This window comes from Pseudopodoces humilis, chromosome 2 (assembly GCF_049639895.1).
Source record: "Pseudopodoces humilis isolate 2021_Gansu_Grassland_sample_001 chromosome 2, ASM4963989v1, whole genome shotgun sequence".
In the NCBI taxonomy this organism is placed as follows: Eukaryota; Metazoa; Chordata; class Aves; order Passeriformes; family Paridae; genus Pseudopodoces; species Pseudopodoces humilis.
In genome coordinates, this window is record NC_142201.1 from 40,218,132 (window position 1) to 40,232,946 (window position 14,815).

The 14,815-nt window shown below is 44.2% G+C and overlaps 1 protein-coding gene across 2 annotated transcripts in view; it reads left to right on the forward strand.

Moving 5' to 3' along the window:
• The first annotated feature begins 5,072 nt into the window (after nucleotides 1-5,072).
• The window catches only part of DZIP1 (DAZ interacting zinc finger protein 1), a 38,799-nt gene continuing 29,056 nt past the window's right edge, over nucleotides 5,073-14,815 (forward strand). For both annotated transcript variants that reach the window (XM_005516799.3, XM_014259319.2), the window contains exons 1-5: nucleotides 5,073-5,194; nucleotides 7,245-7,316; nucleotides 8,662-8,731; nucleotides 8,804-9,298; nucleotides 13,566-13,650. In XM_005516799.3, coding sequence (XP_005516856.3) covers nucleotides 8,729-8,731; nucleotides 8,804-9,298; nucleotides 13,566-13,650 — 583 coding nt within the window. In that variant the 5' untranslated portion in view covers nucleotides 5,073-5,194; nucleotides 7,245-7,316; nucleotides 8,662-8,728. The remainder of the gene's footprint in view (nucleotides 5,195-7,244; nucleotides 7,317-8,661; nucleotides 8,732-8,803; nucleotides 9,299-13,565; nucleotides 13,651-14,815) is intronic.

Genomic DNA, 14,815 nt, shown 5'->3' on the forward strand with positions numbered 1-14,815 from the left:
CTTCAGGCTGAACAGACCAAGTGAGCTCAGCTGCTTCTCATAAGGCTTCGCCTCTAGCCCCTTCATCCTCATGGATACTCTCCTCCTCCTTTGGACACTCTAATTATTTCATGTCTTTCTTATATTGTGTACACACAAAATTGCACATAATATTCGAGGTGAGGCCACACCACTGTAGAGTGGGACAATCACCTCCCCTGCCCAGCTGGTGATGGTCTGCAAAGCAATATAGCTGAAATATAAAAATGCTTTCAAAGGGACTTATAAAAATTAGGCTAGTTTCAGAAACAAGTTCCTTCAGAAGTCTTGAGTCTGGCATGAAAGGGTGGATGGCAAAGACTACACCAATGTTCAAAGTGCTGTAAAGATGGCAAACTAAGGAATTTTTCCCAAGTTGCTGCTGGTAATATATAGTAACATCAGAGGGCAGCAATTAGCAAGGAATCTCTCATGAAGCTACTCATGGCTTCAGAGACTGGGAACTGAATAAGGTGACATTTGGTAGAAATAGTTATATCTGTGGAGGACCATCATGCTGATGATGCAATTGGTAGATACAATTTAATTAATAACCTCAATTCCAAAACCACTCTAACAAAAGTTTCCTGGTGCAGGAAGAATATAGAAGCAATATAGCAGACTGAACTGAGCAGACAATCACTGTTACAATACAGAAGCAATATAGCAGACTGTTGTGTTGTGTGCACAATCTAGTAGGAAAATAAAGGAGATGAGAGAGGATGATAACACAGAAGTAGTATTCTCAGGACTGCCTCTTGTAAGAAGTCTCTCAGTCCTTGTACCTCATTTTTATTCTCACCTATGTACATCCCTGTCTGAAGCTTAGCTATAATGAAGCTAAATTAAATAGTAGTGTACATCTGCTTAACATGGGATTCTTGTTTATGTAGCCACATATTTTGGGAATTTCACATTTGGATTGGTGTTCACAGGAGAGGGCTCCTCTATGTGGGGAAATTCCTTTTTCTAGGTTCCTTTGCAGTAAATGGAAACAGAAAGGCTCCTACAACCTACAGTTCAGCACAAAAGCTTTATTTACATGCTCTAAACTTGTGCTTGGAAACGCTGATCATTGTCATCGGACTTGAAAGGGAGTGTGAGTGTCTGGTCTTGTCTAGGGCAAGGGAGCAAAATAATTTATTACAAAAACATGTCTCTATTAAAGCATGTATTTTATTTTTAGGGCATAGAACACTTTTCAATTAAAATGCTAATCTGAAAGTCAAAAACTTTGCTTCAAACATTAAGACTTTTTTTTGTGAAATAAAGGATTTTATTTTGAAAATATATTAAAAATGTTAACATTAATGAACTCTTCCTGTTTCTTGATTAAAGCAATTTCTGAACTTCAGTCTATTTGCATAACTAGTTTTGATTTCCCTGAAACTGGTTTTGGTTTACCTATCATTAGTTACATATATTTTTCTCAGCTCAACTCCAGGTTTCAAATCTCTGTGATACCAGCAAACTGTTTTGTTTCTCTTGAATATCTCTGATTTTACAAACTTTGAAAAATACCATTGGTAAAGTGCTGTGCTGTCACGGAAAATGTTTGTTTTATCTTATGTCTGCCAAAACACTGAACAAGCAGAGCTCGCACTTCCAATCACTTTGATCAGAATTTAGAGCGTGTATGTGTGCAGCCTGACCTCTGCCTGCTCTAGAAGACACCTTCGTGCTCTTCCTCCCTAAGTGGATGTTTCCGTCTCTCAAGACTAGCAACAGAACAGCCCTCATGCAGAGTTTTATAAGTTCATGTAAGCCATTGGTCTGTGATGCCATCTAGCATCCTCTTTTACCCACTGAACTGCAGCATATTATAGCCACATAAGTGAAAAAGTGCAATGTAGTTGTAAGGAAAAGAATAAATATCTAACATATGCCATTAAAAATTCACCTAGAGGTAGTTAAGTGTTAAAATCCAAGTACTTGCTTGTGTGACATTTCTATTGCTGCAATTGCATCAATGGTTTCAGTGTCTTTGCAGACATATAGTTAAGTTGAATTCCCTCTGAGTCTGGAAGAAAAGAAGATAAATGAACTGGCCATCTCAGTAAAATCCAGCTAGACTTGTTACATGAAAAGAAACTTTTAGGAGAAACTGTTTTATTTGAAGATAAAAAAGATTTAATTTGTAAAGAGTCTGAAGCATCCAAAATTAAAAATAAAATTTATTAAACTACATAGAGCAGTGCCTATTTAAACTGCTTAATTGTGGCTGGTGGCATTTGTTGTAATGAAGGAGGTGACACAAAAGGGTCAGGAGAGTAGTTCATTCTACCTTTTTTTAAACTGTTTTGTTTTCCTGTGATAAAAATACATCAATTATTTCCTCAGGTAAACTGAGCAATGGAAAGTTTGAACAAATGGAAGTATTATAGGTATTTGTCATGGTTTAACCCCAGCTAGCAACTAAGCACCACACAGCTGCTCGCTTGAAAATTGAAAAATGTGCCATGGTGGGAAGTGGCAGGAAGGAAAAGATTAAACAAACTAAGAATCTGGCTAGACTCATTATTATACATGCAGCATTCTGGTGAAGTCAACTTTCCACCTGGGTTAATGATTACTTGTATGCGTCACTCTGAGAGTGCTGTAGGAGAGATATTACTCAAGAGTCTATTTCTCAGCTCCCAAGACAGTTTTTCCACTGGCCTCTCAAATTGAAACATCTTGTTCCTCATGTGTAGTCCTCCTCCATGCCACAAAATACACCAATAACTTTTCCACTTAACACATTGCATCAGGGCTCTGAGGGCACTGCCAAGCCTGGCTGCCCCTGCCCAGCCTCCCTCAGTGGCCAATACCCCTGCTACCCAGGACATTTCCCAAATAGCCAGTGCCAAGTTGTCATTGTATTTCACCCCACCATCAGAATACTCTCATTTTTGTGTTCTCCAGTTGCAGGTACCCTCTATGAGCCTCACAAATACCTTGCAAATGCTCTTGGTCCTCTCCTAGTAAATCCACACCTGATTCAGGAGAGTACTTTTGTCACCAAAGTATATAAGGATAGAACCTGGTAGTAATGTGTGCTAAAGAATACCCACCTTTGCCAAGTCAGGCTGTACCACTTAGAGCTAGTAATTAAAGATTAATCAAGCTCTGGAACAAATCAAGAGTGAAAGAGTGACAGAGTGAGAGCCACCCCTTCAGCATAAAAATCTTGGTTATAGCCCTCAAACAAGGCCTGCTTGTGTATTTTGTATTAAACTGATACTAGAATAAGCAACCAAAATTCACATTTCTGCACAATTCATATACCACTCCCCTCATCAACTGAAGATTATTTCCAGCATTTTCTCACACAATTAGCATTTACTTCGATATAAAAGCCACTTTCATAGCAAGAGAGATCCTTAGAGGGCATGCTGAACAGACTGTGGTGCTGTCATTAGGGCATTAAAAGGGCAGGGGGTATAAAATTTCTTGGGCAGCCAAGACACTGCACTTGTGGATCTTGCTCTCTGAGTGCTTTCACATAAAGTGCTGATCAACCTGCACTGCATATTTGCCTCTAGGCCTCACCCACAGAGGCTGTAACTGTCACACTGCAGGTTTTCAAAGTCCTCTCTTAATTAAGATTGATCACACTAAAGCCTTCATAAAGCATCTTCATCTTCCTCTAAATGCCTGCTTTAGTAGCCCAACAGATACAGATCTGCAGAAGCAAAAGTCACTAGTACAGAGGACTGTCCACTTTTGATATATGTTCAGGTTTTCCTTCAGACTAGCCTCATCCTCTGGATTGAACACCCATTAGTGACTGGAGCATGCTGAGGTACCCTTGGAGCATCAAAAACTGAAGCACCTGAATGGTTACCGCTTTTCTTAAAGCTGGTGTTCACAGCATATGTGCTCACATCTACACTGTTGCAACAGAATTCCATGGTTCAGTGAGGTAAGTTGGTGTCTCAGTAATTCTGTCTACTTTAGAAAATACAGTGGTGTGTCCCTGGCCAAAAGGAATTCCTAAATGAAGATTAGGTGTTGTAAATGTCTAATGATTACCTCCATCAGTGAATTTGCCAGCATAATTTGTATTAAATACAAAGTCTGAAATTTTCCTTGTAGTCACAAAGACTGTACAGCGTTTATTAAGGAAAAGCACAATTCAAAACCCTGAGAGGGAAGAGGAATAAAATCAGAAGGATCTGATGTAATCTGTAGCTGTATGAATAGAAAGATTCTATCTGCATGATATAATACATATTTTAATTGAAAATAACAACTTCTCCTGACATTACTTTGTTTAAGCTACCTGCAGGAAAGCATACTCCCGGCTTTATCCTTGTATTGGAACACGGTGTTTTCCTGCACACGTCAGGAAACTCTCATTAAAGATCCACACCTTCTCCCATTGGAGATTATCACTACGCTCTCGGTCCCTCGGGCTTCCCTCCAGCTCGGCAGGCAGGCGGGCTTCTGCAGCCCCACAAATCCCTTTGCAGCTCGGTGAGCAGGCACGATGCTGCAGATCCCGAGACTCCGCTCCAGCTCGGCGGGCAGATGGAATCCTGCAGCTCCTCAAGATCCCCTATTCAGCTCGGCGGGCAGATGGAATCCTGCAGCTCCTCAAGATCCCGTATCCAGCTCGGCGGGCAGATGGGATCCTGCAGCTCCTCAAGATACCCTACCCACCTCGGTGGGCAGGCGGGTTCCTGCCCCCGCCCCACCGCTGCCATGCCGCGCCGCCCGCCCCGCGCCGGCGGCGACTCCCCATCCTGCTAAGAAGTTCGCTGCTCCACAGGTTTAAACGTGTCGTGTTCGGTGACTGCGTGGTAAAACGTGCCTAGAATTTGCAAAGGCAGCCTTTCCAAAGCTTGTTGCATTTTACAAAAAGGGACAGAAAAGGCTGCTTCTCGGTCGGAGAGGCTCGGGACCGGACCAAGACAAAGGACATCCCGCCTGGGCATCAACATCTGCCGGGCAGGTTTTCAAGGAGCGAGAGTCGGCGGGCAGCGGGGGAGCCCTCGCCTGCCTCGGCCGCCGACCCCTCCTGAGCCGCCACCCGCGGCCTCGGGGCAGCGGGGCCGGCGCGGGACGGGCCCGGCGGAGGCCGGGGGGCGCAGCCGCGGCACCGCCGGTAACGGCCGGGGCGGGACCGGCCGCAGCCCCGCCGCCCCTCCACGCCCTGCAGCCCCCACCGAGACCCGCGGAGCTACAGCCTGAGGTGAGCACAGGGATCTCCCTTCCCTCCCCACCACCCCGGGTGCAGGAGGGTGGCGGGAGGCAGAGCCCGGCGGGGCCTCTCCGCTGGGGGAGGCGGGGGGGAGCGGCGAGGCGGCCGCGCTCCGAAGCGGAGCCGGAGGTTTTGGCAGGCAGATGGAGCCCGGCTCAGGGCCTCCCGCAGGCCCGGCCGTGCTCGGGCCGCCTCCCCAGTCGCCGGGTCCGGGCCTGGCCCGCGGACACCGCCGCGGGGAAGCGCCGCTTTTCCCCCGTGCCGCCCGTCCCGGAGGGGAGGGGTGGCTGGGGGAGCAGGCGGTGCCACCCCTGATCGAGAGGGCCTGGCGGGTGGGTGATGACCCTAAATAACTCACGGGCGCAGCTCCCAGAATAGAGTAAATCCGGCAAAGAAAAAAAGGGAAAAAAGTTCGAAAAGGGCCGCCTCCGTCCGTCCGTACTTTTTCTATCTCCATTGAGATGCCTGGGCGGCTTGTGCCTCTTCTCAACTTCGTGGTGCTTCTCCCATCCCTGGCAGCATTCAAGGCCAGGTTGGATGGGGCTCTGAGTGACCTGGTCTGCTTGGAGGTGTCCCTGCCCACGGCAGCTGGTTGGAAGTAGATGGTCTTTAAGGTGCCTTCCAACAAAGACCATTATATATGATGGGTAGATTATGTACCTCTGCAAGGTCATGTTCAGTTAAAGCAGGTTTAGTTGGAGCAGTATGCAAATCTGTATGGATAATCCTGACTAAATACATTGGTTGAAGAGAATAAGCTACCCTCAGGCATGGTTTACTTTGCTGGCTTTAAATAACGTTTGGTTATTTTTTTCTTATTAAACCCATGCATCTCTCAGTGAAAGGCCCTTATTTAATGTGTGCTTTTTCAGGCTCCTGCTTGACACACAAAGTGGTAGCTTTCAAAATTCACATGTTTTATATGTAAAGAAGTTTCTCCTATGTCAAATCGATGGAGCATATACTAGGTTTAGATTTTTGGGAGTTAGATTTCATTATGTGTAACTTAACAGTTAAGTTCCCTTGATTAGAAAAAATATTCAAACACCTGCTTTTCAAGGCATTTTAAAGAATCTGAGGCATGAACATTTTGGACAGTAGCCAGTATTTGAGCATTTTAAAAGATCTAGCTGCTTACAAATATAAGTGTATTTATACACTAAATGGAAGTGAGTTTCTGTCATTAGAAATAGCTCTGAAGAAGATTAACAGGTTTTTTTTCTTATTTTGGTACTCAAAGCAATGCAAAGTTCAGTGGTAAACCAGGAAGATCTGTATTTGATATACACCAGGAAATGTTAAATGGATTTCTTTGAAGATTTGCTGGAGACCCTGTTTGCAGAAAAAGAGGTGGCAAAAACGTTATCCTTGCAGAAGTAGACTGCAATGTTGCAAACATTACACAGTATCTTTCTAAATTAAAAACAAGTGGCATGGAAAGTGATGGAAGAATCTAAATGGAACTGAACCTTGGGTATAAGTGGGACCAGTAGGCTTAAGGTTCAAGGTCCAAAAACCAACAACCAACATAGAAATCTACATAAAACTAAGAGCTTGTAATTTGTGAGGGTGCTTGTGTTGGTGCATGTAGCAGCATTGCTATTTTTGTGGAAGTAGTTCTATATTGAGATCGCTGGTAGACATGTTTGTATTGGATAGAAGGATGAAGATGAGAGGTGAGCTTCATTACAAATTCCTAGGAGGCAAATGGAGGGAAATACTAAGGGGGAGTATAAATGATGTGGAGGAGCTGAAAGGGGACAGAGGAGGCCTAACAATACAGTTAGAATCTTCATGACCTATGAGAAGAAGTTGAGGGAGCTGGGCTTGTTTAGAGTGGTGAAGGCAAAGGGACGCTCTAGTAGTGGCCTACAGTTACTTGAATAATTGCAGCAAAAATATTCAAACCATTCTTTAATCTTGGTAATAAGAGATACTCAGTGAGATATGAAGAATAATGTTTTCATCAGGAAGAGAGCACAGACATGCAACAGGCTGTACAAGGAGGTCATGAATTGTCTGTTCATCTTAAATGCTACAGGTGATGTGAACTAGTGTGCGGCAGAAATTTGGACTGGACGATGATCATCAGAGGTCCCTTGAGAACATCTCTGTGAGTCTATAATGCATGATGTAGAGAAACCTATGGGATAGAGTGTATGATCACATATTGTGTGACTGTTCTAGGAGAGGTATGTATGAATGACCAAGAGTATGAGAAACTGAAAAATGCGTAGAAGGGACTGAAAAGTTAGGGAGGTATAAATGTGGAACATGGCAGTAAAGCAGATATAGCTAGGGACTGAAATATTAAGAAATAGTAACAGGAAAAGCCAGTTTTTGGAAAAGAGTGGTAAGGATGAGTGAGGGAATAGGGTAATTTTGTATGATGGAGGAGAAGGATGCTGCTGCTTAGAAACAGTGTTTGAAGCAACTGAGCAGGAGCAAGAGAAACACCGAACGGGGGAGCACTGGGAATTGAGGTGGGGCAGGGATATAGGCAGAAGTTGTTGGTTGCATTGAAGAAAAGTATTTGGCCGTGGATGGTAAAGTAGGTGATGTACGCAAGCCACGAGGTGCTTCTTGGGGCTGAAGTGTTTGGGATCGGTAGAATGAGACAGGAACGACAGATGTGGTGGGGTTGTATGGTTGCAGGAGTGGGTCTGGTGTGTGCTGATACCAGGCAGAGGTGTATTGATTTGATGAATAAAGAGAGCGTGTGGAAGCAGCATGCAAAGTGTGTGACTATATTAAGGTGAGGAAGGTGTTTGAAAGCACCAGACAGGAGGTTGTTGTGTGGGCACTGGGAGGGGTATGGAGTTGCACTGGAGAGATTGCATAGAGCTACCAGCTGAGGCACATGAGGGCGCAGCAGCGTGAAGATGTACAGAGAAACGACATACCTGTGAATGCTGATGGTGGGGAGGTGACAGGTGTTGTCACATCTGGGGGAAAGTTGAGTAGGCGAGGCTGGAGGGGGGCACAGGACGACACGGGTTAAAGGAGTGTAAGTCATGGCAGAGTGAGAAAGGTTTGAGTCAGGAGCAGCACGGTCGAGGCACAGGATGGGAAGGCACGTTGATGCAATGAACGTGCGAGTGGGGTGGCATGTACAGACTTCAAAGAAGTGAAGGGAATGTGGAGAGAGAAAGCGTACGCTGTGTAGCTGTGTTAAGGGTGCATAAACGTGAGAGCGGAGCCGAGGATACGTTTATTGATGCGATAGCGTGTGAAGATGGTAAAGGATGAGCTGCGTGCGGGGCAGCGGGAGCACCGGGACCCGCGGGAGAAAGCGCCTCAGGGCGGCGCCGCCAGGAGCTACGGAGGCGTCGCGGGAGGAGGATGCCGGGAGGGAGAAGGACGGGATTTGTGCCGAGCATAGAGCCGAAGGGGCGGGGAGCGGCGGGGCGGGCGGGAGGCGGCACAGCCTGGCGTCACTGCCGCCTCCCCTCGCACAGGCCGGGGCTGCTATAGCGACGCGGAGGACGCCGGCGCCGAGCGGAGCCGCAGGGACGGAGACCAGACATGGTGAGCGCCGGGACGGGCGGGCGGCGGGGCGGGGAGTGCCGGCCCGGGCTGAGCCGTGTCTCTCTCCCGCAGCCCTTCTCCCAGCGCTCCTACCACCCGCCGACGGCCGAGACCGGCGCGGGGCCGGCGGCGTATCCCGCGTTCCAGTTCCGCGGGCGGCACGAGAACCCGGACTGGCGGCGGCTGAGCACCGTGGACGTGGAACGGGTGTCGCGGGATGGGGACGTGGCGGTCCTGCAGACGCACTTGGAGCATGTCACCTTCTGCAGCGCCGATCAGGAGCGCTGCCCGCACTGCCAGGGCCCCGCAGACCCGCTGCTGCTGAAGCTGCTGCGCATGGCACAGCTCTCCACCGAGTACCTGCTGCACTCCCAGGAGTACCTCAGCGCCCAGCTCGGCAGCCTGGAGGAGGCTCTGAGAGAGACACAGGCCCAGCGTGATCAGTTGGGGAAGGAGGTGGCCCAGCGCTTGCAGGAGATCCAGGGGCTCAAGGAAGAATGCAGGCGGAGGAAGAAGATGATCAGCACCCAGCAGATGATGCTGGAGGCACGAGCGAACTACCACCAGGTGAGAGGAGAGGGCCAGGGGGCCCAGTCACACACACCTTGTCAGCTCTGAGCCTGCTGGGATGGGCAGCAGGGCAGCCCCACTCTGCTGGGATGCAGTTGCTTGCTGGGTGAAAGGCTGGAACTGCAAGGACCAGTGACCTTGCAAAAGGAAGTGCATTGCTGGCACTTGTTTTCCATCTGTGTTTCAGAGACTCTTGGGAGAGTGCTACATCATCTTTAACAAATCCTCTTTTTACTAGCACGTGCTCTTTACTCTTGAATTCACTTTAGATGCATCTGAAATGTCAGATACATATACAAAAAAAGTGATTAACATGTTACTACTTTGTTGTGTTGCTGTCTTTCCTTGCCTGTCAACTGCATGGTCAGAAAACAAATGGAGAAAATGCATCAGAACTGATGCTGAGCAGTAATGTGCGATCTGTGAGAGGTCACTGTCCTGCACTGATGTTCTCCAGTTTCACAAAGTTTCTGCTTGTGTGTATGACTCAGAGGTGACTCAGGCAAGATGGTAAAGGGGTTCAGTGAGTTAGCTCAGCTCTGATTCCACAACAATCTGTTCCCAAAGGGTCTTCCTTAAGAACCTTAGTACATAGCTGTTCTGAGTGACAGTGTCATGGCACTCTGTTTTTATTGGGAGGGATTTTTTTGTCTCACTACAATGGTGTGGTAGTTTGATTTAAGTATTTTTTCAGCATCAGCATTTTCAGGTTTCACAAATGCAAATTTCAGCTTCAGATGTAATCTGAAGTCTAAAGTGTACACTGCACAAAGACTTGACATGATTTCAGGCTAGTATGTTTAAAGTTACAGACAAAGGTCAATGTTTAAGACATCAGCTAAGTTGCCTCAAGTGTTTCTGTAAGGAAAAAGGTACCTTATGCCCCAAGAGTAGAACTATACCTGAGGCAAGGTTCATGCATTCAAATATTAGTCTCAAGGACAAGCTGCTGATATGGTATTATTTAAAAAAATAAAAACCTTTATGCAACTCACAAAGCAGTTTGCCCTGTGTTGCAAAAGAAAACTGATTGCATGTATCATTTTATGTGTAAACTTAAATAATTATCATACTGTGATTGCCAAATATTATCAAGTTTTCCAGAAATATTTGTAGTGTGCAACTGTCTCTGTGGAAGCTGAAAAACATAGTAGTGAACTTGTCTCATTGCTAATCTGTTCAATGGCATTTGCAGTAAAACAGAGATAGAAATCTATTTTGCATTTGTAATTTGATTTCATATAAACTTTTGATCTCCCCTCTTTCTTTCTTTCCTGTTAATAATTTATTTTCTCTAGTAGTTATTTAAGTTCACAGGAGAAAAATGAGTTCAAGGAATGATGTTGAACAATACCTGAAGTTCCTACAGTGTTTTCAGGATTCTGAGTTTGAATGCCAGAGACAGATTGAACTCTTCCTAGTGTTTGTAAATGCAGGGTAGCAGTGTGAGCAATAAACAGTAACTGTATGATATTTATCTGTGCCATGATCTGCATTGCCAGATAATAGGGGTAATAACTGGTGTTCCTGAGGGGGTAGTTCAGATTCCTTGCCCTCAAAGTCTTGGATGTTTTACAAATAAGTCTGTTATTTGTTTACAAATAATACAAATGTTTTTTAGCAGAGGTGCCCTTTACAGCCAATTTTGGAATTCAGATGTAATGCCTTTAGTCCAACACCAATATAAGTTTATCCATGAAATGCTACTATAAAATGGTACTGATACCTACAAGTCATTAATTTAAGGCTTGTTCGTCAGTACCCTCATGTGAGTAATAAAAATTTAATTTTAAATAATGCTTTCCATTTTTTTGATACTTTGTTCAGAAATCTTACATTCGCGTGTACAATGTAGGCATAAAATGCATGTTGCGGTTAACACTGTGAAAAGTAGTTGCAAGAAAAGTGTTGCATATTTCAAAACCTAAATATTCCATGTTAATCCTGTCTACTGCAGTAAGAGCTTTCTTTCACTACCAGCAAGTCAAACTGACATGACGTTTGTGCTTGAATGAATAACATTATTTCACAGCCAATTTAATTCTATAAATCATGTGCAATCTGTTACACTGTAAGCTCCCTCTTGGTTGGCAGCAATGCCTTGCTGCCATACTATATCACTTTATTTTGGTTTTATATTAGGTCTTTAATTTGCTCAACAAAATTTGTCGTAATTATTCATGGCTTTAGTGTTTGCTGAAAAGTGTGTTTCATAGGATACCCAGCTACCAGTGGCAGCACTTTAAATATAAAATGAAATCTGGGAATTTCACATAATCACAGGGTCATTTAGCTTGGAAAAGACCTCTGAGATCATCAAGTCCAACCTTTGACTGATCAACATCTTGTCAACTAGACCATGGCATGAAATGCAGCGTTCATTTATTTCTTGAACACCTCCAGGGATGGTGACTCCACCACCTCCCTTGGCAGTCCGTCCCAATGTTTAACCACCCTTTTAATGAAGAAATTCCTTCCGATGTCCAACCTGAACCTTCCTTGTCACAGCTTGAGGTTAAGTCCTCTTGTCCTGTCATTTGTTTCCTGGGAGAAGAAGGCTGACCCCTGTGTAATTGCAGCCTCCTTTCAGGCAGTTGTAGAGGGATAAGGTCTCCCCTGCGCCTCCTTTTCTGCAGGCTAAACACTCCCAGCCCCCTCATCTGCTCCTCGTAGGTCTTACCCATCAGACCTTTCACCAGTTCCATTGCTCTTCTCTGGACACACTCCAGCATGTCAATGTCCTTCTTGTAGTGAGGGGCCCAGAACTGGACACAGGATTTGAGGTATGAGTATGGAGGGACAATCAATGCTCTGGTCCTGCTGGCCACAGTACTGCTGATACAAGCCAGGATGACACTGGTCTTCTTGGCCACCTGGGCACACACACTGGCTCATGTTCAGCAGCTGTTGACCAACACCCCTTGGTCTTTTGCCACTGAGCAGCTTTATAAACACTGCCCCAAGCCTCTAATGCTGAAGGGGGTTTTGTGGCTGAAGTGAAGGACCTGGTGCTTGTTCTTGCTGTACCTCATAAAGTTGGCCTCTGTCCGTCAATCCATCCTGTCCAGATCCTTCTGCAGAGCCTTCCTACCCTCCATCAGATCAGCATTCCTGTTCAATTGGTTGTGTCTGCAAATTTACTGAGGGTACACTCAATCCCCTCATCCAAATCATCAGTAAACACAATAAACTGGGCTGTCCCATCACTGATCCCTGTGGACATGACTAGTGATCAAATGCCAACTGGATGTGACACCACCACAATCTCTGGGCCTGTCATGCAGACAGTTCTTAACCCAGAGAAGAGTGTACCTCCCCAAGCCATAAGCTGCCAGCTTTTCCAGGAGAATGCTGTGGTAGATGGTGTTGAAGACTTTGCTGAAGTCCAGGTAGGCAATACCCACAGCCTTTCCCTCACCCACTAGGTAGGTCACCTGGTAATAAAAGGATCAGGTTAGTTGGGCGGGAGCTGAGCTGCCTTTCCTAAACCCATGTTGTCTGGGTCTGATCACTTGGTTGTCCTGTATGTGATCACACTGGAGATGATCTGTTCCAGAACATTGCCAGGCACCAAGGTCAGACTGAAAAGCCTGTAGTTCCCCAGATCCTCCTTCTGTCATTGATTATGGTGACAAGATCTTGAACCTCTTAAGCTGGTTTCTTACTGTCATATCACACTGATAAGTAAAAATTACTTTTTTTGAGTGTCTGTGCTTTGTTAAAATGTATTTATTTGAAAAAAAGTGTGAGATAGAGGTAGAGAATGATCCTAAAATGATTACTGGCCCTCATGCATAGTCTTAAACTATATTGGAGAGTTTGTAGATGTAGCTTCTGTCCCTGTACTACCCATCTATTTTTAATATATTCTGAACATAAGTTGAAGGTGAACAAAAAGGATATTTCAAGAAGGGTGGGATCCAAATTTTATTTCAGATTTATATTCAAAACTAGTAGGTAGATTATAGAATCAGTAATTGAAACAACTTCGTGCTTCAGAAGGATTCTAGGTAGCATACTAATGTAGCCACATACCTTTTCTTAGAGAATTGTGTACTGTTACTTTACCTTTGGGTACCATGAGAGTTTTTGTTCTTGTGAGATGGAATTTGTTAAAGTTACCTTGTTTTTACATATGAACAAAATGTAATAACCTGTTAAAAACCTTAACCACTGTATTTACCAAAAAGATATTTACTAATGTGCTTTTAACTGTTTTTTTTTTGTTTTGCTTTTTTGTCTTTGTTTTGTTTTGTTTTTGTAGTGTCCGTTTTGTGAAAAGGCTTTCATGACCTATTCCTTTTTACAAAGTCACATTCAAAGACGTCACTCAGGAGAGTCTGAGATCGGTATGTACTTTAATGTTATCAAAAATATTGAGAGAGGTAGTTTAGAAAAGTGAGGATGTGCTGTCCATGATTTTGTGTAACTTGGAAGAAAAGTTTGTGCTTTTCAATTTTAGGTGGCAGATCCCAGAATGCAAGTGCCACTGGCTGATACAATGTATTGGGCAACATATGTTTCAATCTCTGGAAAATAGTTTACAAAAAACTGTGTGCCATATTTGCAGCATCTTCTCAAACTAGCTTTCCTGTTGAACGCTTTAGCCAGTAGCACAGTTCAAAGCAGAGTTTCCCTTTAGGCATGTATGTTATGAAGGCATAGGTAAAATGAACAAGCACTAAGGAAAATAAATTTTGTAAATATATAATAATTATTAATATAGAAATAGTCCACCCCACCTGAAATCAGTTTGAATAGCATCAGCCTCTCCTGAACTAAACTGACTGTATAATGTAGTGAGGAAGAGAAACTGTTAAGAACAGTCTGACTTCATCTATGACAATCAATGTTGCTTTTCCACTAACTTGCATACTTTTTTCTCTCTTCACTAAAAGATGTTTAGTTTGGAAAACAACGTTCTCAAAGCTTTTTTCATTCATATCTAATTTCTCTCCTTCCTGCTAGGCTGCACGCTTATGATTTATTGCTATGGATTAACAAGTATTGACAAGTAACAGTGATTAGAAACAAGTTAGGAAAAAAGGAGCATTTGGGAGGAGAAAAAGTAGGAAGAATCTAATGAGGTCACAACTGTAGCTTGTCAGGCAAATGAAGCAGCAGCAAGAGTGAGAGGGGTCTGAATAAGCAGCTGAGGAAGTCTGAATATATTGAAAGACGAAAGAAGTTCTTGTGCACCTTACACTTGATAAAAATGATAGTGAAAGATGCTGCAGAAACAGTTGAAGTAATTGTTGTATAAAAGGATTAGCCTGAAATGGCTCTGTGGAAAATATCCCATGAAGTTATTTCTGAAATAATATTCAGATTCCCAGATGATAGGCAAGTAAATCCTTGGTAAATTTGGCTCCTTACAAAAGTTATTTAGAATAAACTTAAACTAAGAGATTGAATAACTGCACTTCACTTTTTTCCCCTCATATATCCTTTTTACGAGCCTGTGTTGCTTAGTCCTTTGAAATTACAGAATACTTTTTCATGTAAATATTTCAT